The sequence below is a fragment of the Schistocerca gregaria genome, chromosome 1 (assembly GCF_023897955.1).
Source record: "Schistocerca gregaria isolate iqSchGreg1 chromosome 1, iqSchGreg1.2, whole genome shotgun sequence".
Lineage (NCBI taxonomy): Eukaryota > Metazoa > Arthropoda > Insecta > Orthoptera > Acrididae > Schistocerca > Schistocerca gregaria.
The window spans coordinates 410772947-410794960 of NC_064920.1; the positions used below are offsets into that span (position 1 = coordinate 410772947).

Below are 22014 nucleotides of genomic sequence, written 5' to 3' on the forward strand. Positions count from 1 at the left end.
GGTCCCCTCCCCCAAACTAACCAACCAAACATATGTCAATTGCTAGAATGTCACGCTACTTGAAGAAAATAAAAGGTGTTTTAGGTACCCACAACTTAGCTACAGCAGGAGGAGCAACTGAAACACAAGAAATATCTATAGGGCACTACTGCCCAAGAAGAAAAAACAGGTACACACGCATCACTGCCATATTCCTACCAGTCACAAGCATCGGAACACGTAGCACTGATTGTTCTTACCTGCGAAGTAAGTATGGCTCAAGAAGATGGCCCTGACCCAGGTCAGTAAAACAATAGTGATGTTAACCTTAGTTGATTCACTTACTGTGATTTTTTCAAGTGCTGTCAGGAGAGATGTTACTGTCATGATCAACTGCAGATAATAATTGCAAATGGAAATATTTTCAGTTCCAGCAAGATGGATGTCTCATTTTATGTTTATAAGTATTTATAATGTGTTAATAAGAAAAAATGGGTCATTTGCTTGATAAATATATCATTGTATAGAACTTGCTGCTGAAAACTCCACTCCCCCCAAAACCTCAAACTTCCATCCAACACAATCTGGAACCACAACACCCTAATTCAGTAGTTAAACTTTCCTCCAAACCTTTCTCCCAATCTGAAACCTCTGTCCTATCCAAAGGACTCACCTTCAGCCCTACTCCCAGATTCAACCAAACAGCCCTCGTCAAAGATTTACTGTCCTACACTCGTACTCTCTGCTTGAAATATCACTTTGCCACGAAGAAGAATGATCCTAATCCTACTCCTAATGATCCAGCTCCCCAAGACACTATCCAAATTGAACCCTGCCTGGAACAGTTCCATCCTCCGTCACAGCGGGACCCACCCCCTCTTCCTCAAAATCACCCTCTCCAAACCTTCCAGGAATTTTTCACTTCCAGCCTTCCCTCTCAATCCTTCTTAAAAAAAACCTTAATCCTACTCCCAACATCACCACTGCTGAAGCCCAGGCTATCCGTGATCTGAAGGCTGACCGATCCATCGTCATTCTTCCGGCGGACAAGGGTTCCATGACCATGGTACTTGATCGTCGGGAGTATGAGGCTGAGGGACTGTGTCAGCTTTCAGACAACACTACATACAAAGTCTGCCAAGGTAATCCCATTCCTGATGTCCAGGCGGAGCTTCAAAGAATGCTCAGAACCTTAGACCCCCTACAAAACCTTTCACCTGACTCCATCAACCTCCTGATCCCACCGACACATCGACCCCTACATTCTAACTTCTTCCTAAAATTCATAAACCCAATCATCCCGGCCGCCCCACTGTAGCTGGTTACCAAGCCCCCACAGAACATATCTCTGCCTACGTAGATCAACACCTTCAACCCATTACATGCAGTCTCCCATCCTTCATCAAAGACACCAACCACTTTCTCGAACGCCTGGAATCCTTACCCAATCTGTTACCCCTGGAAACCATCCTTGTAACCATTGATGGCACTTCCTTATACACAAATATTCAGCACATCCAGGGCCTTGCTGCAGTGGAGCACTTCCTTTCACGTCAATCACCTGCCACCCTACCTAAAACCTCTTTCGTCATTAACTTAGCCAGCTTCATTCTGACCCACAACTTCTTCACTTTTGAAGACCAGACATACCAACAATTATGGGGAACAGCCATGGGTACCAGGATGGCCCCCTCATACGCCAACCCATTCATGGGTCGCTTAGAGGAAGCCTTCTTGGTTACCCAGGCCTGCCAACCCAAAGTTTGGTACAGATTTCCTCTCCAACCTCAACTCCTTTGGTTCCTTCAGATTCACCTGGTCCTACTCCAAATCCCATGCCACTTTCCTTGACGTTGACCTCCATCTGTCCAATGGCCAGCTTCACATGTCTGTCCACATCAAACCCACCAACAAGCAACAGTATCTCCATCATGACAGTTGCCACCCATTCCACATCTAACGGTCCCTTCCCTACAGCCTAGGTCTCTGTGGCAAACTAATCTGCTCCAGTCCTAAATCCCTGAACCATTACACCAAAAACCTGAAAACAGCTTTCGCATCCCACAACTACCCTCCTGACCTGGTACAGAAGCAAATTACCAGAGCCACTTCCTCATCCCCTCAAACCCAGAACCTCCCACAGAAGAACCCCAAAAGTGACCCACTTGTGACAGGATACTTTCCGGGACTGGATCAGACTTCTAATGTGGCTCTCCAGCAGGAATACGACTTCCTCAAATCCTGCCCTGAAATGAGATCCATCCTTCATGAAATCCTCCCCACTCCACCAAGAGTGTCTTCCTGCCATCCACCTAACCTTCGTAACCTCTTAGTTCATCCCTATGAAATCCCCAAACCACCATCCCTACACTCTGGCTTCTACCCTTGTAACCGCCCCCAGTGTAAAACCTGTCCCATGCACCCTCCCACCACCACCTACTCCAGTCCTGTAACCCGGAAGGTGTACACGATCAAAGGCAGAGCCACGTGTGAAAGCACCCACGTGATTTACCAACTGATCTGCCTACACTATGAAGCTTTCTATGTGGGAATGACCAGCAACAAACTGTCCACTCACATGAATGGACACAGGCAGACAGTGTTTGTTGGTAATGAGGATCACCCTGTGGCTAAACATGCCTTGGGTGCACGGCCAGCACATCTTGGAACAGTGTTACATCGTCCGGGTTATCTGGATACTTCTCACTAACACCAACCTGTCAGAACTCTGGAGATGGAAACTTGCCCTTCAGTATATCCTCTCTTCTCGTTATCCGCTAGGCCTCAACCTTCGCTAATTTCAAGTTGCCGCCGCTCATACCTCACCTGTCTTTCAACAACATCTTTGCCTCTGTACTTCCGCCTCGACTGACATCTCTGCCCAAACTCTTTGCCTTTACAAATGTCTGTTTGTGTCTGTGTATGTGCGGATGGATGTGTGTGTGTGTGTGTGTGTGTGTGTGTGTGTGTGTAACTGTCATTTTTCCCCCTAAGGTAAGTCTTTCCACTCCCAGGATTCGAATGATTCCTTACCCTCTCCCTTAAAACCCACATCCTTTCGTCTTTCCCTCTCCTTCCCTCTTTCCTGATGAAGCAACCATTGGTTGCGAAAGCTTGAATTTTGTGTGTCTATCAACCTGCCAGCGCTTTCGTTTGATAAGTCACATCATCTTTGTTTTTATATATATTTTTCCCACGTGGAATGTTTCCCTCTATTATATTCATATTAAAAAAAAAATTTCTTACAAAAAATCTAGCATGGGAGTTATCACATGAAAACAATAGATGTGAGCAATCATGGGTTAAATCTTCACCTCATCCTCATCTCTATCATTTACCTACACTACCGTTCTCATCTCTGTTTTATATTGCGATGTTTCTCTTATCTTTTCTTTCATTAGTTGCTTCACTACTGTAACTTACTTAGTCTCGTTTTTTCGTCTCCAGTAATCCCCCAACCCCCTTTTCTTTCAAATTACCTACATTTTTGTATTTTTAGTTCTGTTTTCCTTTAACTTATAAACAGATCTATGAGAATTTTTTTTTTTTTTTACTGGCATTTTTATTGAGTTCTGTTGTATTCCGTACAAATGCATCTCCCTTGGCCTTTGGTTTAGATCCCTGAACAGCCCAGTTTCCTCTAACTTGTAGCTCTCTTGTCAGATTCAGAAACTTATAGTTCAGAAAGCTAACACTTACATAAGATACGATTTGTACTTCTGTCTGCTGCCATCTGGCAAGCAGGAAAAGTGTATATAGTATTTTGCTTTCACCATCTGAGTGCACATTCAGTTTAGTGAGACTATTTCTTACAAACAATTTTCATCTAACATTGAATTGTGAATTATGGTGTGAAATCAATAATATATGGCCTTCGGTAACAGGCAACTGATGTTACATGCAAAGAGTGACAACTGAGTAAGCACCACAGTGATTACAACAATACAAACTGTGAACAAACACATGAAAACTAGACGATTTGATGAAATATTACACACTTGTGGAATTGCAAGTATAGAAAACGGCGTTACTTCCCTCCACCCTTCTAGTCAACCCCCACCCTCCTCTTTTCATACACCAATACCTAATTTACAATTCATACAAATGCACAGCACTAATATATCGATTCTCTGCTTTCCATTAGGAGCGTCTCAATTTTTTACACACTTTTTATAATTCCCTTGCATACATTGTACCTTCTCATAAAAGCACAATATAGCCTAGCCCTTATGACCAATTCACTCCGTTCCATTAAAAGTCCTTTTATTTATGTAATTTTAGGTATTTCCATAAGTTCTAGTGACACCATACCATCTCTTAACAAGAAAACACTTACTGCAAAGAGTTCATGCAGCTCCACATTTCTTACTTCACTTTTAAATATGAAAGCTTGAGTGAGCATCCAAATTTTCTTAACACAAGCAGTTACGTGGTGTACTTTGAATACATGTAAAGAATACATGTCTATATGTTACCAAAGTAAGCATGTATAAAAAAAAAAAAAAAAAAAAAAAAAAAAAAAAAAAAAAAAATCACAATTTCGTCTTACCTTAATGAAACAATGATAAAATAATCTTACATAATAAGAGAGAAATCACTGTTTACTTAAACAATAATGAAATACACTTTCACTGGAACACACTATTGCCACATTTTACCCCATAGTAATGCCCCACTCAAAGCATTGAACAGCACAGTTGCATTAGATCCCATTCAAATGCTTTTTCAATTACTAATTATCTTGTAGACAACTTCCTCATTGTGAGATTGTGTTGCTAGCTCAGAATTTTGGGGCATTTTCTTATACAGATTGTAAGTTTTTTCTCATCAACCTTGGTGTTTCTCACCTACCTTGATGTTTATCATACATTATTGCTGCTCAGTTGGGTGAATGACAACACAACTTATAACTGTGTTAGTTGGAGCAATAATGAAGGACTAGGTATGGGCACACAATTAGAAAACAACAATGGAACAGTACAAGACGACGTCATTTGTGATTCGCACACTGGATATATGTAGGCACACCCACTCAAGTGTTAAATACTACTCTGTCCCAGCTTAGAATGCATCATTACAAAAATACAGGGCATTTTATGTATGTGAAGCAATTATAATAGCAGTTCTCACCATACATCCTTCAACTTTTTCTAGAATTGCAGCAAGACGGCGACGCCTCTCCTCTTCACCATCCTCCTGAGGAGATTTGGCATCTGTTTCTGATTCAGCTTCCTGAGGTGCACTAGAAATTTTATCACCTAACAGTGACATAGAAGCTAATGAAGACAAAAGAGAGCGTTGTTCTGTCAGCATATGTGACAGTTGATACATTTCACTTTCAAGATCTGAAGAAAAAGGTTAAGGACATAACAGAAAGAGTTTACTGCAACAAAATAAGAGTACAGAAACTTATAATTATTACTAGTGTTACTGGGTGTTAGAGTGTGCATTCAGAACACATCTGAAAGGAACAGAAGTTGTCTATTATTTAAAATTCCTGAGTCAAACACATTGTTGTTGCTTACTTTCAGATTCTTGACATTTGACATGTTCACCCACACATGTACCACTGGTGGCTCAAACTAGATTTTCCCTCTGTGTAACATGTACCATCAGTGGCTCATGCTCCACTCTACCAATTATGGTACCAGTAATACACTAACATATGATGTATTACCTATCAGCCAGGTGCAACAAATAGCTGTGAATGCAATTTTGTGTGCCCATCAACATAAGAGCTCTCTGAACAAGTGAGACAGCACACAATTTAGTGTTAAATTATTTTATGTGATATCTCATAACTTTTAAAAGAACGGAATTTCAAAATAAAAGATTAATATGTTAAAACAGTAACCTAAAGCATTTGAATACAACTCCCATCCCATGGCGAGAAACTGGAAAAGCAGCTCTGCCAAATGCAGGAAAGCATAAATATGCAGGTCACACACTGAATTGTATGAATGAGGAAACAAAACTTTATGCGGTATCTTATGACATGTTGAAAATCGTTTGTTGATATCTAGTATAGTTTGAAAGATATTAATCCCTTAAGTTATAAAGACAGCTTATGAACAACCTTTATGTCATTTTTCTGCAAATAAGTGGATATATGTACTGCTTTACTAAAATATTATTGCATGTTGTATCTATTTATGTTAGTTGCAAGTAGTTAATTGTGATAAGACACAATAATATGACTGTTTATAATTTTGCCAAAGAAGGCACTTGACAATCATGCTACCTTACTGGATGGGGAGAAACAAAAGCACACACTGACAATGTTCTTGTTCCACTTCATGATACAAGCCTACTAGATAAAATATTATTCACTCCCTTAAAAGAGAATATTGGTCACTTTGAAACGATGTAGACAGTGCAGAATTGATTAATAGTAACCTCAGACTATTTACAGGTGATGCACTTATCTATCTGAGAGAAGCTGCCAAGCTGCCTACATATTCTGTCAGATCTTGATGAGATTTCAGTGTGATGCAGAGATTGGTAACTTGCTTTAAATGTTCAGAAATATAAAATTGTGCAATTCACAAAATGAAAAAATGTAGTGCCCTATGATTACAATATCAATGGGTTACACTAGGAATCGGCCAACTCATACATCTGTAGTCAGGAAACTTTCAAAAGGGCACTGCTTACAACAACCATGTACATTGGGATGTATGCAAACATTCCTGCTTTAATGAATGCTCAGGCACCTTACTCCACCTTGAAGGACCTGCTAAATCACCCAATTATAATCCTATAAAAAAATCTGGAAGTAAATGGAATTGCAAATGAAACACGTCAATCAACCTAACCTCAATTTGATACCTTTACTGGATCTTATTAACTTGTGGACTCTCTCCCTTGCCAAATTATGACCATTATCATCAAGGCAAGAGTCAGTGTTCCACAGTATTAGCATGTTGTCTCTAAAGGTGACCAATTTTCTGTCCTGTGTGCTTAATCAATTATTACATAGGTCAGCTAATATAACAAGCCACAAAGTGTCAATAATTTGTGTGAATCTGTGCACTACAGTCTCAAGAAAACTAATGAATTTCTTGGTACTAAAGAATTGACACATCTGATCCATCTTGCCAATGTCAATGTGTTTGTTGTACTTTTTAGTAGGCTCATAATAGAATACTACATCTGCCAAACATTAATCCCTTCTTTTTCTGCTTTGCACTTCTCTTACACTAATGTCTTGTTGAAGCACTTGCATCCTGTTAAACATTAATATTACTTAGAACCCTACTTTACAGAAATCATTTTCACTGAAATTTATTCCACTTTCTATCATTTTCACTTTACCTTGACCCATCCCAATTGATTTCCAATAGTATTCTTACACATTTATACTGACATTGCCTGTAAACACCGTTCTGTGCTGGAATGTATCCGCATCACAACAGGTTAATGGAACATTCACTAATGTTCTCGAACATCTTGGAAAACTCTAGAACATTCTTGAACCTGCTGGAACAATACAGAATGCTCTAGAGTATTCTACAATATTCTAAAAGGAACATTCTGGGCAGACTCAGCATCTATGGCATTTGATTCCCAGCTGCTTCACAGACTTCACTTAAGAAGCAGATGGGTGCAATGCCCTCTTTCAGCACACATACCTCAGAAACGAAGCCCTACAGTTCCAAACCAAAACCTCCTTCTTGGGTGGAGGATGGAGCTTTACTACACTCCAGCCCCATTGGAAAAACAAGCATTGGGATGAGCTGTAGACTTACACAGGCATGCATAGACAAATCGCACTACATCTACATCCATAGTCTGCAAGCCACTAGACGGTGTGTGGCGGAGGGTACTTTGAGTACCTCTATCAGTTCTCCCTTCTATTCCAATCTCGTATTGTTCATGGAAAGAAGAATTGTCGGTATGCCTCTGTGTGGGCTCTAATCTCTCTGATTTTATCCTCATGGTCTCTACCTGAGATATGTGTAGGAGGGAGCAACATACTGCTCGACTCCTCGGTGAAGGTATATTCTCGAAACTTCAACAAAAGCCAGTGCTGAGCTAATGAGCGTCTCTCGTGCAGAGTCTTCCACTAGAGTTTATCTAACATTTCCATAACGCTTTCGCAATTACAAAATGATCCAGTAATGAAGCGCGCTGCTCTCCGTTGGATCTCTTCTATCAACCCTATCTGGTACAGATCCCACACTATTGAGCAGTATTCAAGCAGTGAGCGAACAAGTGTACTGTAACCTACTTCCTTTGTTTTTGGAATGTATTTCCTTAGGATTCTTCCAATGAATCTCAGTCTGGCACCTGCTTTACCAACGATCAACTTTATATGATCATTCCATTTTAAATCACTCCTAATGCCTACTCCCAGATAATTTATGGAATTAACTGCTTCCAACTGCTGACCTGCTATATTGTAATTAAATTATAAGGGATCTTTCTTTCTATGTATTCACAGCACATTGCACTTGTCTACATTGAGATTCAATTGACATTCCCTGCACCATGTGTCAATTCACTGCAGATCCTCCTGCATTTCAGTACAATTTTCCATTGTCACAACCTCTCGATATACCACAGCATCATCCACAAAAAGCCTCAGTGAACTTCTGATGTCATCTACAAGGTCATTTATGTATATTGTGAATAGCAATGGTCCTACGACACTCCCCTGCGGCACACCTGAAATCACTCTTACTTCAGAAGACTTCTCTCCATTGAGAATGTCATGCTACGTTCTGTTATCCAGGAACTCTTCAATCCAATCACACAATTGGTCTGATAGTCCATATACTCTTACTTTGTTCATTAAACGACTGTGGGGAACTGTATCGAATGTCTTGCGGAAGTCAAGAAATCTACCTGGGAACCCGTGTCTATGGCCCTCTGAGTCACGTGGACGAATAGCGCGTGCTGGGTTTCACACAATCGTCTTTTTTGAAACCCATGCTCATTCCTACAGAGTAGATTTCTAGTCTCCAGAAAAGTCATTATACTCGAACATAATTCATGTTCCAAAATTCTACAACTGATCGACGTTAGAGATATAGGTCTATAGTTCTGCACATCTGTTCGACGTTCCTTCTTGAAAACGGGGATGACCTGTGCACTTTTCCAATCCTTTGGAATGCTACGCTCTTCTAGAGACCTACGGTACACCACTGCAAGAAGGAGGCAAGTTCCTTCGCGTATTCTGTGTAAAATCAAACTGGTATCCCAACAGGTCCAGTGACCTTTCCTCTTTTGAGCGATTTTAATTGTTTCTCTATCCCTCTGTCGTCTATTTCGATACCTACCATTTTGTCATCTGTGCGACAATCTAGAGAAGGAACTACAGTGCAGTCTTCCTCTGTGAAACAGCTTTGGAAAAAGACATTTAGTATTTTGGCCTTTAGTCTGTCATCCTTTGTTTCAGTACCATTTTGGTCACAGAGTGTCTGGACATTTTGTATTGATCCACCTACCGCTTTGACATAAGACCAAAATTTCTTAGGATTTTTTGCCAAGTCAGTACATAGAACATTACTTTCGAATTCGTTGAACAGCTCTCGCATAGCACTCCTTAGATTACATTTCACTTGCCTGCAAGGCTTTGGCTATGTTTATGTTTGTTGTGGAGTTCCCTTTGCTTCCGCTGCAGTTTCCTAACTCGGTTGTTGTACCACGGAGGCTCTTTTGCATCTCTTACGATCTTGCTTGGCACATACCCATCTAACGCATATTGTATGATGGTTTTGAACTTTGTCCACTGATAATCAACACTATCTGTACCCGAGACAAAACTTTTGTATTGAGTCATCAGGTACTCTGAAATCTGCTTTTTGTCACTTTTGCTAAACAGAAAATTCTTCCCACCTTTTTTAATATTTCTATTTACGGCTGAAATCATCGGTGCAGTAACAGCTTTACGATCGCTGATTCCCTGTTCTGCGTTAACTGTTTCAAATAGTTCGTGTCTGTTTATCACCAGAAGGTCTAATATGTTATCACCACGAGTCGGTTCTCTGTTTAACTGCTCAAGGTAGTTTTCAGATAAAGCACTTAAAAAAATTTCACTGGTTTCTTTGTCCCTGCCACCCATTATTATACTTATTGATCTGTTCATGGGGTGAAGCTATGCTTACTGTAACTGAAAAACTTTACAATCTAGTAAAGTTTTAAGCACATTTTGCAATCATTAGTACTTACTGGCGACATTTTTGGAAAGACTTCTTTTGTACAGAGTGTACAAACAGTACAGGAACACTTTCAATTATTTATTGCACAAGAACCAAACATTGTACAGATATCATACATATGTCATTTTGAAGAGAAACTATGAAAGTTTTTTTCATGTATACCGCCACAGCGTAGTTTGGTAATCTGCCGACAGCGCTAGTCGCAAACATGGTGAGTTCAGGTACAGAGCGAGCTTTCTGCGTGTTGGAGTTCGACAAAAGCAAGTGTGCTACAGCTGTTCAACAGATGTTTAGAATCAAGTACAGTAAGAAGCCATCAACAAGGAAGGCCATTTGCCATTGGCACAACAAATTTGTTACGACGGTTTGCTTGTGCACGGCAAAGAGAAGCGGACATCCCAGTGTGCGTGAAGTGAATGTGGAGCTCGTATGAGAGACATTGATAAGGAGTCCAAAGAAACTGATGCATCGTGCATCCCGTCGACTCGAAATGGCTCAAACGACAGTGTGGAAAGTCCTGCGACAGAAGCTGTCTATGAAACAGCTTAAGTTGGAGCTAGTACAGAAACTCAATGATGACTACAAAGAAAAGCATTTAGAGTTTTGTTCACAGTTGCAACAATTGAATGGGGATGGGGATGGCATTGTTGATCGTATAATTTTTAGCGACCCACTTTTCACACTAATGTGAAAGTGAAATGGCTTAATTGTCGAATCTGGGGTACAAAGCATCCACAAAATGCATTGAATTTGAGCATGATTCCCCAATGGTAAATGTTTTTTGTGCCTTGTCACGTCGAAAACTGTATGGACCATTCTTCGTCGCTGAGAGCACTGTCACTGGTTATTCCTACGTGAACATGCAGCAATGGCTGATGCCTCAAATACAATCAGACTATCTGTTCACCTTTCAGCACAATGGGGTTCGACCCCACTTTCATCGTGAAGTTCATGGCAAACAGAACATGGAGATGCAGCACTGATGGATCAGCCATGCTACAGAAGGGGACAGCTGCTTCATGAAATGGTCTCTCCACTTACCAGATCTCACTCCATGTGATTTCTTCCTGTAGAGACACATTAAAGATCTGGTGTATGTATGACCTCTATCACATGATGTAGCAGTTCCAAGAGAGAATATGGGAAACAATTGCTACCTGTCAACAATGCCATGCTGGAATGGGTTTGGCAAGAATTTGATTACCATATTGATGTCTGCTGGGTCACTCATGGTTCGCATATCAAATGTTTGTAAAAAAAGGACTCAGAGCTTCTCTTCAAAATACAATATGTATGACATCTGTACCATGTTTAGTTCTTGTGCAATAAATAATTGAAAGTGTTCCCAGATTTTATATATACCCTGTATATGATGATCAGAGTACAGCAACACAAATAAACATGCTTTTGACAATTACTATTATTACTAAAAGACCCAAGAAATTTTGGTTCACAAAGAATTGGTTTCCAGGAACTTGTGGACAAGAAACGGCCAAAACCAAAAGTAGAAAACGAAGTCGAAATATTGATTTTTGCACAGAGCTTCTTCCTAAAGACAGAATTCAACATTTCAATTTTGTCACAAAATGTTCTTTTACAAAGGAAAATCTAGGAATGTTACCAACATTCAGTATCTGTGCCGCTGCTGTGATGAATGAGTTATTAATCAGGACTAGTGGTGTTAAAAAAGGTTTATGCAGTCAGAACTTAGTAAGATAGTTGGGCCTACTCAACTTCTGTACAGAATTTGTGACTGACACCAGTCTGCTTTTAGTCACAATTTACCACAGATCCCTTGGGCACATATTTGTTCCTTATGATTGAAAAATAATACACATCACAACACCAGTCACAGAAAAGGAATAAGAACTGAACCACAGAATTGTTGTACATCACTCACACACAGCTGTAGCAAAATACTGTAATATATTTCAATTTCAAGCATTGCGACCTTTTAGGAACAAGAATCCTCTTGTGGAAACCAGGACAGACTTCAAAAACATCAATGATACAAATCTCAATTTGTGGTCTTCACACATTATGTCCTCAGTGCTACAGGACCAGGAAATCAAGTTAATTTAATGTTTCCAGGTTTTCAAAAAGCTTGTGAGTCAATATCATGTAACACCTTCTAAAGAATACTGGAAATCTAACCAGAATTTTAACAAGCTCGAAAATTACTCTACAGACAGCACGTCTTGAATGAATATATACTGTGCCCCAGGAACGCAATGATGTAGTTGCTACAAGGAAATTTTATGTAGTGAAATTTCCAATAACAATCAGTTTGACCTCAACAAAATCCAAGCCTGTTTCAAAGCTTGGTAACTAACTCTTAATGCAGAAAAATGTAAGTTTGTGCAATTCAGAAAACAAAAACATATGAAGTAATAAGTTGCAACTTGAGTCAGTCATTTCACATAAATATTTGGGATTCGCAGTGTGATGATATACAAGTGGAATGACAACACTGGCTCAGATAAAGATAAAGCAACTAGCAGAGTATTATTCATTGTTAGGATGCTTGGAAATTGCAGTTCATCTATGAAACACTTGTATAGCCCACACTTAAATACTGCTCCATCATATGAGATCCCCATCAAGTCGATACACAGAGCAAAAATAACATGGGCAGTGTGGATAGCAATAGGTTTGGCTAAATGGTGATAGTGCGTAACAGAAATGCTAAGAACTGACAAGGTGCTATATATCTCACAAGAACATGCCTACAAAACTTCAAAAACAGTTCAGTGTTGAAACTACAAACATTATTCAATAAACTATGTATCTATCCCACAGGCATCATGTTAATAAAATTAGGGAAATAACAGCTAGCACAGAGGTGTTCAAGCACCCACTACTCCCGCACTCCATCTGTATATGGAAGAGAAAGAATCCGTAATACATGGTTTGAGCCAAGTAAAATATCCCTTAGTTTGAGAGCGGACAACTGAAAGAATCTGTCAAAGGAAAACTCAGGATAGTACAGGGACCTATGGAAATGTCTATCTACTTAATACATCATAACTCTCCAATTCACACTCAAGTATTTGACGGAGGACACATAGAACAACTTTCAGACTCACTCTCAATCATTCTACAGATCACCACATGGTAAAAATGAGCACTTAAATCTTTCTGTGTGATCACGTATTTCTTGACTTTATCATGATGGTCACTTCTCCCTCTTTAGGTGGGAGCCAAGAAAACAGTTTCACATTCAGAGGAGAAAGATAGTATGATACAAATTTCTTGTAAATATCTCGCCACAATGCAAGACAACATTTTGATTTATAGCCAACCCAATCAATGTTTCGATGTCCATTTTGCAAAAATACAAAACAAACTGCCCTTCTCTGAACTTTTTTCCAGAATCCTCCATCAGTCCTACCCTGAAGAATCCCATACCATGCAGCGACACACCAGAAGTGGTCAGCAAGTATACTGCATGTAATCTCTTCAGTAGGGTTGTTGCACTTTCTACATGTTCTGCCTATAAAAAAACACAATTTTTGGTTTGCTTCCTCAGAACGTTTTCCAGTTCCTACAAAAGGTCACAAGGGGACAAGATACATGGAAAGTTACAACAGTTTTGTGGCAGTTAGCTCAAGATTGTGATAGTTGCAGCAATCTGCAAAAAGCTTATCTTAACACCTTGTTTGAAGAGCAGTCCACAGCTCATGATCTAATGGATAGCGTAGCTGCCTGTAGCCTAGATTGCAAGGTCCTAGCTGCCTCTAGATCGCTAGGTCCTGGGTACAATACCGAGCCATGAATTTTCTTGAGTCTAATCATCTCGTAATATCCATCAACAAACTAATCAATGAAGTGCTATCAAGTAGATGGCCAAAATGGCCATACAATACCAGACCAGATCTCTGCACTCTATACTATAGTCTATACTCTATAAATCACTGTGAGGGGCACAGCGGGGAGGGTTTGTTCCACTGTACCAGTTATTAAGGCTATTCCCTGTTCCATTTACATATGGAGAATGATTGTTCAAATGCCTCTGTACAGAACATAATTAACCTAATCTTGTCCTCATCATCCCTACGGGTGTGATATGCAGGGACTGTAGTATATTCCTAGACTCATCATTTAAAGCTGGGTCTTAAAACTTTTTAAGTACACTTTCTTAGGATAGTTTCTGTCTATCTTCAAGAGTAGGCCAGTCACTACAGTTCTTTCGGCATCTCAGTGACTGCTAAGAGAAATAATACCATTTGATTGCGTCATTTGATTTCCACTTGAACGGCTACATAATTTTATGGCAGAACTGGGCAATGATGATGACCTTTCTGAAAATAGTCAGAAGAATATTCCAATATTGCATCAAAAGATACCACTGTGTATGAAAACAACTTGCCAGTTTAAAAGCAACTGAGTGCCTTTCTCCTGCTTGACTATGGTCAAATATAAAGTATCACACCCCGAGTTTCCTAAACAGCATGACCCACAGAAATAAAATAATTCATTCTTTTCACTAAGTAAATCTAAAATATAAATATATTACGTAATCCTATTTTTACACACACACACACACACACACACACACACACACAGTCACTCTTAATCAATAGGAAGATACAAACAACAGTATTAAACATCATCTGAAAATAATTCCAAGGAAGCATTTAGAATGGATACGAGAAATTTCTTTTGCCGTTTCAATAAACTGCATGTAATTGTGGTACACATTCTTCTTCAGGAGTATGTTCGTTTCATCTGCTAATTGCTGGATCTTCTGCCGTTGTTGCTGCAGTTCTATTCCACCAACGCACTGTTGTGTCAACTCCTTAACAACTGCAATGTGACAAGTTTCATTATAATTAGCAATTAAACATGTTACTCACCACCACTGACAGGTGGTACAGTGAACAATAAAGAAACCGCGCTTAACTTGACTAGTTTCTAACAGCCATCAATAAATCTGCAAATATACAGTTCCTGCCCTACATCAAGAAACAAATGCACAGTTCACTGTTTCAGCCATCTATCAAATTATGACATTATTATTGTATCAACTTGGTAATAAGAATGGAATGTAAAATCTGCAATTCGCAGCGGAAAAAAATGTACAGAAGTTTGTAAAATGTACGAAGAGCGACAAGTAACAGTTGCCACTAAGTGCTGTATAAAAATATTTAGAAATGGCCAATAAATATCTCGCAAAGAGGTGTGTGTGCACCACACACAACTGAATGTTGTGTATCATCATTCCAGCTCAGGTGACATATTTCCCTTGTCAGCTATCTAACAAAGAAGAAAGTGGCTAAACGGTTATTTCGCGATGCTCTTTGATAGCAACCACCAGTATATAAGCGTTTATACATAAAACACTTACACTTCTCAGGAGCGAAATCCGGTGCTCCTATTTTCTTTGTCAGTGTGTCACTCATTATGGACGTTGATGTATTCTTCAAACACACTGGACAATAATAGTTCACCAATTTTTTTTAAGAAAAAATGCTAACTGTCATACCTACTGTCAATTCACTATAGAATCACATGTAAACAAACACACCTCACACAGATAATGCTAATCCAAAGTTCTTAAACAAAAAAGTACCAACAGAACACTAAAAGCACCTCCACATGAAACGATCTATCTGCGCAAAAGTCTGCGCACACAGCATCAGCGCAGACAGATCGTTGCATTTGAACAGGAGATTTGTGCAGAAATGAGATGTGCTGGAGTTATTTATTTATTTGTTATTCATCTTTAAGCATTAAAAATACAATCGATACCATCTTTCGTGTCCATATACACTTCCATGAACAACTACATACATAACATACATGGAATAGGGTATATGTTAGATCTTTATTGTCTTATAGCGATACAGAATTGTCCATCATGCGTATTTAAGATAGTTATTGTCTGTGAAGATGCAAAATTGTCCATCACATTATCTACATCAGTTTCTAACGTCTACAAATGACCGTGAGGAGCATGGCAGAGGGCACGTCCCATAACATTAGTTATTGGGGTTTTTTCCTGTTCCATTCATATATGGAGCGCGGGAAGAATGACTGTTTGAATGCCTCTGAACGCGTAGTCATATTCTACTCTTTTTCTCGCGAGTCCCTATTTGAGTGATACATAGGGGATTATAGTATATTCCTAGAATCATCATTTAAAGCCGGTTATTAAAACTTCGTTAATAGACTTCCTCGGGATAGTTTAGGTCTATCTTCAAGAGTCTTCCAATTCAGTTCCTTCAATTTCTCTGTGACACTCTCTCACAGATTATACAAACTTGTGACCATTCATACTGTTCTGCTCCGTATTCAATGAGTAACCTCTGTTAGTCCCTTTTGGTATGGGTCCCACACACTTGAACAATATTCTAGAGGCGGTCGGACAAGAGATTTGTAAACAATCTCCTTTGTAGAATAAGTGCACTTTCTCAGTATCCTACCAATGAACAGAAATGTACCACCTGCGTTGTACACAACTGAGCCTATGTGATAATTCTGTTTCACATACCTACAAAGTGTTACAAGTATTTGTATGAGTGCCCTAATTCCAAGTGTGACTCATTGATATTATAGTTGTAGGATACCCAATTTTTTAGTTATGTGAAATGCACAATTTTAGATTTCTGAACATTTAAAACAAATTGCCAGTCTTTGCACCACAATGAAACCTTATTAACGTCTGATGGATATTAATGTAGTTTCTTTCAGCCAGTAGTTCATTGTAGGAAATTACATTATCTACAAAGAGGCTTATGTTACTATTAATATTGTCTGCAGGGTCATTAATATAAAACATGAACAGTAAGGGTACTAACATACTTCTCCAGGATACACCTGAAGTACTTCTACATCTGGCGATGACTCTCCATTAAAGATAACTTGCTTTGTACTCTCTACCAAGAAGCTTCCATCTAGTCACAAATTTGACTTGATACCCCAAATGATCTAACTTTTGTCAATAAGCGTAGATGTGGTATTGAGTCAGATGCTTTTCAGAAGCCAAGAAATACTGCATCTATCTTATTGCCTTGATCCATAGCTTTCACTATATGATGTGAGAAACGGACATGTTGGGTTTCACATGATTGATGATTTCGGCAACCAAGCTGGTCGGCTTTGAGGAGGTTGTTGTGTTCAAGATATATCATAACGTTTTTGCTTAGAATGCATTCTACGATTCTACAACAAAGTCTTGTGAAGAATATTGGACGGTAATTTTGTGGATCACTTCTATTAGCCTATTGTATAAAATGCCTTTTCTATAAGCCATTACACTGTGGCGCTTTTAAACATATTCGATCACACCTTACTCTGTGACAACATGTTAAATAATTTTACCACCTCAGGTACCTGTAACTTTCTTGAGTTTTCTTAAGTCTAACAACTGTGATGCTAATCTGCTGATTTAGGCATGTGTCATACTGATGAAAAGATTGTCATAGTTTAAGTGTTTCTTTATATGAGTTAGGCAACTTAGTACAAAGAGTGTAATAACGTATTTTGGTATATTGCCTACAAGACATTATTTTGACTCCACAGAGGATCTGATTGTCTTCTTTTGCCAAATGAGAACTTCTTTTACTGCAGCAGAAATCACCTATAACAAAACAGTTACTAGTTAGATAGACGCGATCTAGGTCTAAATTTTCCGAGTTATAAACGTTTAAAAACCTGACCAAACACGCCTGATAACTTAAATTCTCTAAAGCAAAGTAATTACAAATTCATTCTTCTGTTTTTGCATCTCTAAATCAGTAGAAAAGCAACAAACACCGCACATAAGATCTTTTGTGTCGTTTTTTTTTTTTTTGCTTGCAGACATACAATCTCGCGACCTTGACAAATTTAAAACATTCTTTAAACTTAACTATTCTTTCGAAACTGACCATGAGTGAGAAATGTGGGAGCTGTTATAGGGTAGTGAGTAGAGGGATTTGTTGCCAATCTTGTAGGAAATATTTTCACTGGGGGGGATGCAGTGGGGAGAATGTTGGGAGAACAGAAGAGGCTCTCTCCTGGAACTGCAGAGTATGCAGTAGGAACATTTTGATTGGGGAGCAGGAAAGGAAAATCTGTGCCCTTCAGGCACAGTTGGAGGAAGCAAGGAAGGAACTGATAAGGATCAAGGGAAATAGGGGGGAGGAGGGTGGTTGGGAACTGGCAGCTGGTAGGAGGATAGGAAGAAAGAGAACGCGATCTGATAGTTTTATCATCAACACCAAAAACAGGTATCTGCCACTGCCAGAGTTAAGTGGAGAAGAGCCTCAGGTAGAACGAGGAGCAGGAAATGTGCAGCACACTTCAACCGAGGCCAAGAAGCCTAGGAATGTACAAAGTGTTAGGAAGAAGAAAGTGCTGCTGCTAGGTAGTAGCCATGGGCGAGGTGTAGGCCCTCAGTTACAGGAAAGTTTAGGGGCAGCGTACCAGGCCACCAGTATCTTCAAACCAAATGCAGGGCTAAGTCATGTGATAGAGGACCTAGGGTCTTTATGTAAGGATTTTACAAAAGAGGACCATGTAGTGATAGTGGGTGGGGCGGGAAACAGTTTGGACAGGGATGGGGCATATGAAATAGGTGGTGACCTGGACAAGATAGCTTCCCTGACTCATGGCACCAATGTACACTTTGTTGAGCTGTTCCGGCGTCATGATCAGCCACGCCTTGATGGAGCTGTGAGGCGAATCAATGTGGGGCTGGGGATGGCTCTGAGGACGGCCAACTTTGCTCATGTTTCTCTGGTGCCCGTCGGGACTATCAACAGATGGGGTTTCACTAGGCATGGCCTACACCTAAACAGGACTGGGAAGGGAAGATTGGTACAGCTGATTCATGAAAGTATAGGGGGTGGATCTCGGGCCACACATGGTCAAATACCTGTTGTCATAGGTAGGAAAAGTAGGTCTTTTTTAGGATAAATCCAGACAACAGGTTCCCCTGCCTAAAGAGTATCTCTAGCAGTTCAAAAAATACTGAAACAATCACTCACAAGACAGATTATAACACTCCAAAAATCACACATACCAGATGTCACAAAGAAAAACAAACCATCGGAAAGAGTAACATGGGACATTTCACAGACTTAACAATCCTCCATCAAAACATGCAATCAATAAAAAATAAAATACAAGCATTAGAAGTTGAGCTCCAACCTTTGAACTGCACAGTAGTTTGTATTACTGAGCACTGGTGTAGAGACACAGAAATCCAACATGTAGTATTATCATTGTATGAAAGGGCAAACTCTTACTGCAGAACTACTTCAAGGGGTGGAGGATCATGCATTTATATCAGAAAAGGAACACAGTTTAAATCTAGACATGACCTCAGTACAGTAAGTGAAGACAAACACATTGAAATATCAGCTATTGAATTATCAGGGCTCGATATCACCAAGAAATTAATTATTTTGTGTGTGTATAGATCTCCCAGTGGTAGTGTGGACACTTTTTTCAATAAATTAACAGAAGTTCTAGATAAAGTCTCAAGTACAAAGGTCAACATAATTCTGTGTGGGGACATAAACATCAACACTAATATCATAAATGAATCCAGCAGCACCTTCATAAATATCCTTCAAAGTTTTGGCATGTCCCTATTGGTCAATAGTGCAACAAGGGTTACTACAATGACTGCATCAGTAATTGACCATGTGGCCACAAATATAGACAGGGAAAAATGTGATGTAGCTGTAAAAGATCTCGGACTATCAGACCATCTCTGTCAAATAACAACAGTAAAATCAGGCATCGAATCATTCCCTAAACTACAAGCCTATAAACGACATCTATCAGAAATCAAAATAAAAGATTTTTCAAAAGAACTAGAAAAACAAAGCTGGGATGAAGTGTATAAGGAAACCAATGTGAATATGAAATTCTCCAAATTCTCCACATTGTTTAAATTGAACTTTGAAACAGCATTTCCAAAAGTATGCATGACTGTATCAACATCTCACAAAAACAGATGGATAACAGCAGGTATTAAGAAGTCCTCCCAAACACTTAAACACCTCAGTTCCATGAAAAAGATTCACAATGATCCAGAATTCTTAAATTTCTATCATAGATACAAAAAGATTTATAGGAAGGTGCTGATCGCTGCAAAAAAGTCATTTAATGACAAAATAATATATAATGCAGAGAATAAAAGCAAAGCAGTCTGGGATGTTATAAAAAAGGAAACGGGGAGAGGCAAACAAACGCAGAATAACATACTGCTAAGGGAGGGGGATAAGGTAATAAATGATCCACAACACTTAGCAAACTATGTAAACGAGCATTTTTCAAGTATTGCAGAGAAGTTACAGCAAAAATTCCCCAAAACAAATATAACACCTGCAAAAATTGTTGCACTAGATACAATGATGTTACTTCCAACCACAGAGAATGAAGTCAATAAAACTGTTCAAAAGCTAAAAAATAAAAAGTCAGAAGGCTTAGACGATGTACCAATGTGTGTACTGAAACAATGCATAGGGATTATACAAGGCCCATTAACAAATATAATAAATGAATCCTTCACATCAGGGACATTTCCAGAGCAGCTAAAACAGGCAAGAGTTGTACCTTTGCTTAAGAAAGGTAATGCAGAAGACATAGAAAATTACCGGCCCATTTCCCTGCTGTCAGCATTCTCAAAAATAATAGAAGCAATTATGAAAGACAGATTAATGAATTATCTGAATAAATACAATCTTTTAAGCAAATCACAGTTTGGTTTTCGAAGTGGCAAAAATACGGAGTCAGCCATAGTAGAATTCACAAAAGTTGTACTTAATGCTCTTGATAAAGATGAGTGTGTCACAGGCATATTTTTGGATCTTTCTAAGGCTTTTGATACAGTCGACCACAAGATTCTATTAAATAAATTAGAAGCATTAGGAATAAGAGGGGTAGCTAATGACTGGTTTCGATCATACCTAACAGATAGGGTACAAAGAGTAGAGATAACACATACTTCAAATAGATCTAAACATTTAGTAAAATACTTATCAGAACCAAAACATATTAATATAGGGGTTCCACAAGGTAGCATATTAGGACCAATACTATTCCTGATATACATCAATGACTTTCCCAGTAGTGTTACTCATGGTGAGAAAATTCTCTTCGCTGATGACAGCAATATTATAGTCACTGAGAGAACAAGAGAACTCCTTACCGAGAAAGCAAATGAAACTCTCAAGGAAGTTTACGATTGGTCAATAAGCAACAAATTGACATTAAACATAAAGAAAACTAATGCCATGAACTTCAGTTTGAAGAGGAAAAATGACAATGTTAAATTAAAAGTAGATGGCACCTCTGTAGACTGTGTAACAAATGCAAAATTTCTAGGAATGAATATTGACTCTCAGCTGAAGTGGTGCGAACACACAAAGGTACTTGCAAACAGAATGTCATCAGCATGTTATGCCCTTAGAATTCTATCATCTGTGTGTAACATGCAGTGTCTTTTAGTTACATATTATTCATATGTACACTCAATTCTTAGCTATGGCATTCTTTTTTGGGGAACAAATCCACAAAATATGAACACAATTTTCAAACTCCAGAAAAGAGCCATAAGAATAATAACCAGAAATAGTAGTCGAGCTCATTGTAAAGATCTGTTCAAAACACTGGGAATTTTAACTGCTCCATGTGAACACATTTACCAGTCAGTTGTACACATCAAAAGCAACATTGGCAATTACTGCACAAACAGCTCTGTCCATGACCATGCAACAAGAGATAGACTCAACTTACATTTACCAAGAAAAAATAAACATAAAACACAAAACAGCATTTTCTACCAAGGAATAAAACTGTACAATAAATTACCAAAAGAGATTAAAGAAATTTCAAAAATACGCTTATTTAAGAAGGCAGCTAAAAAGTACCTGTT

The 22014-nt window shown here is 39.0% G+C and overlaps 1 protein-coding gene across 1 annotated transcript in view; it reads right to left on the minus strand.

Annotated features, from left to right (window-relative positions):
* LOC126349734 (exocyst complex component 8) overlaps positions 1-15726 on the minus strand; it is a 120396-nt gene extending 104670 nt beyond the window's left edge. Inside the window, exons 1-3 of the mRNA XM_050002455.1 lie at positions 15490-15726; positions 14793-14948; positions 5110-5324 (exon numbers count right to left, since the gene is read on the minus strand). Coding sequence (XP_049858412.1) covers positions 5110-5324; positions 14793-14948; positions 15490-15544 — 426 coding nt within the window. The 5' untranslated portion in view covers positions 15545-15726. The remainder of the gene's footprint in view (positions 1-5109; positions 5325-14792; positions 14949-15489) is intronic.
* Positions 15727-22014: the final 6288 nt, after the last annotated feature.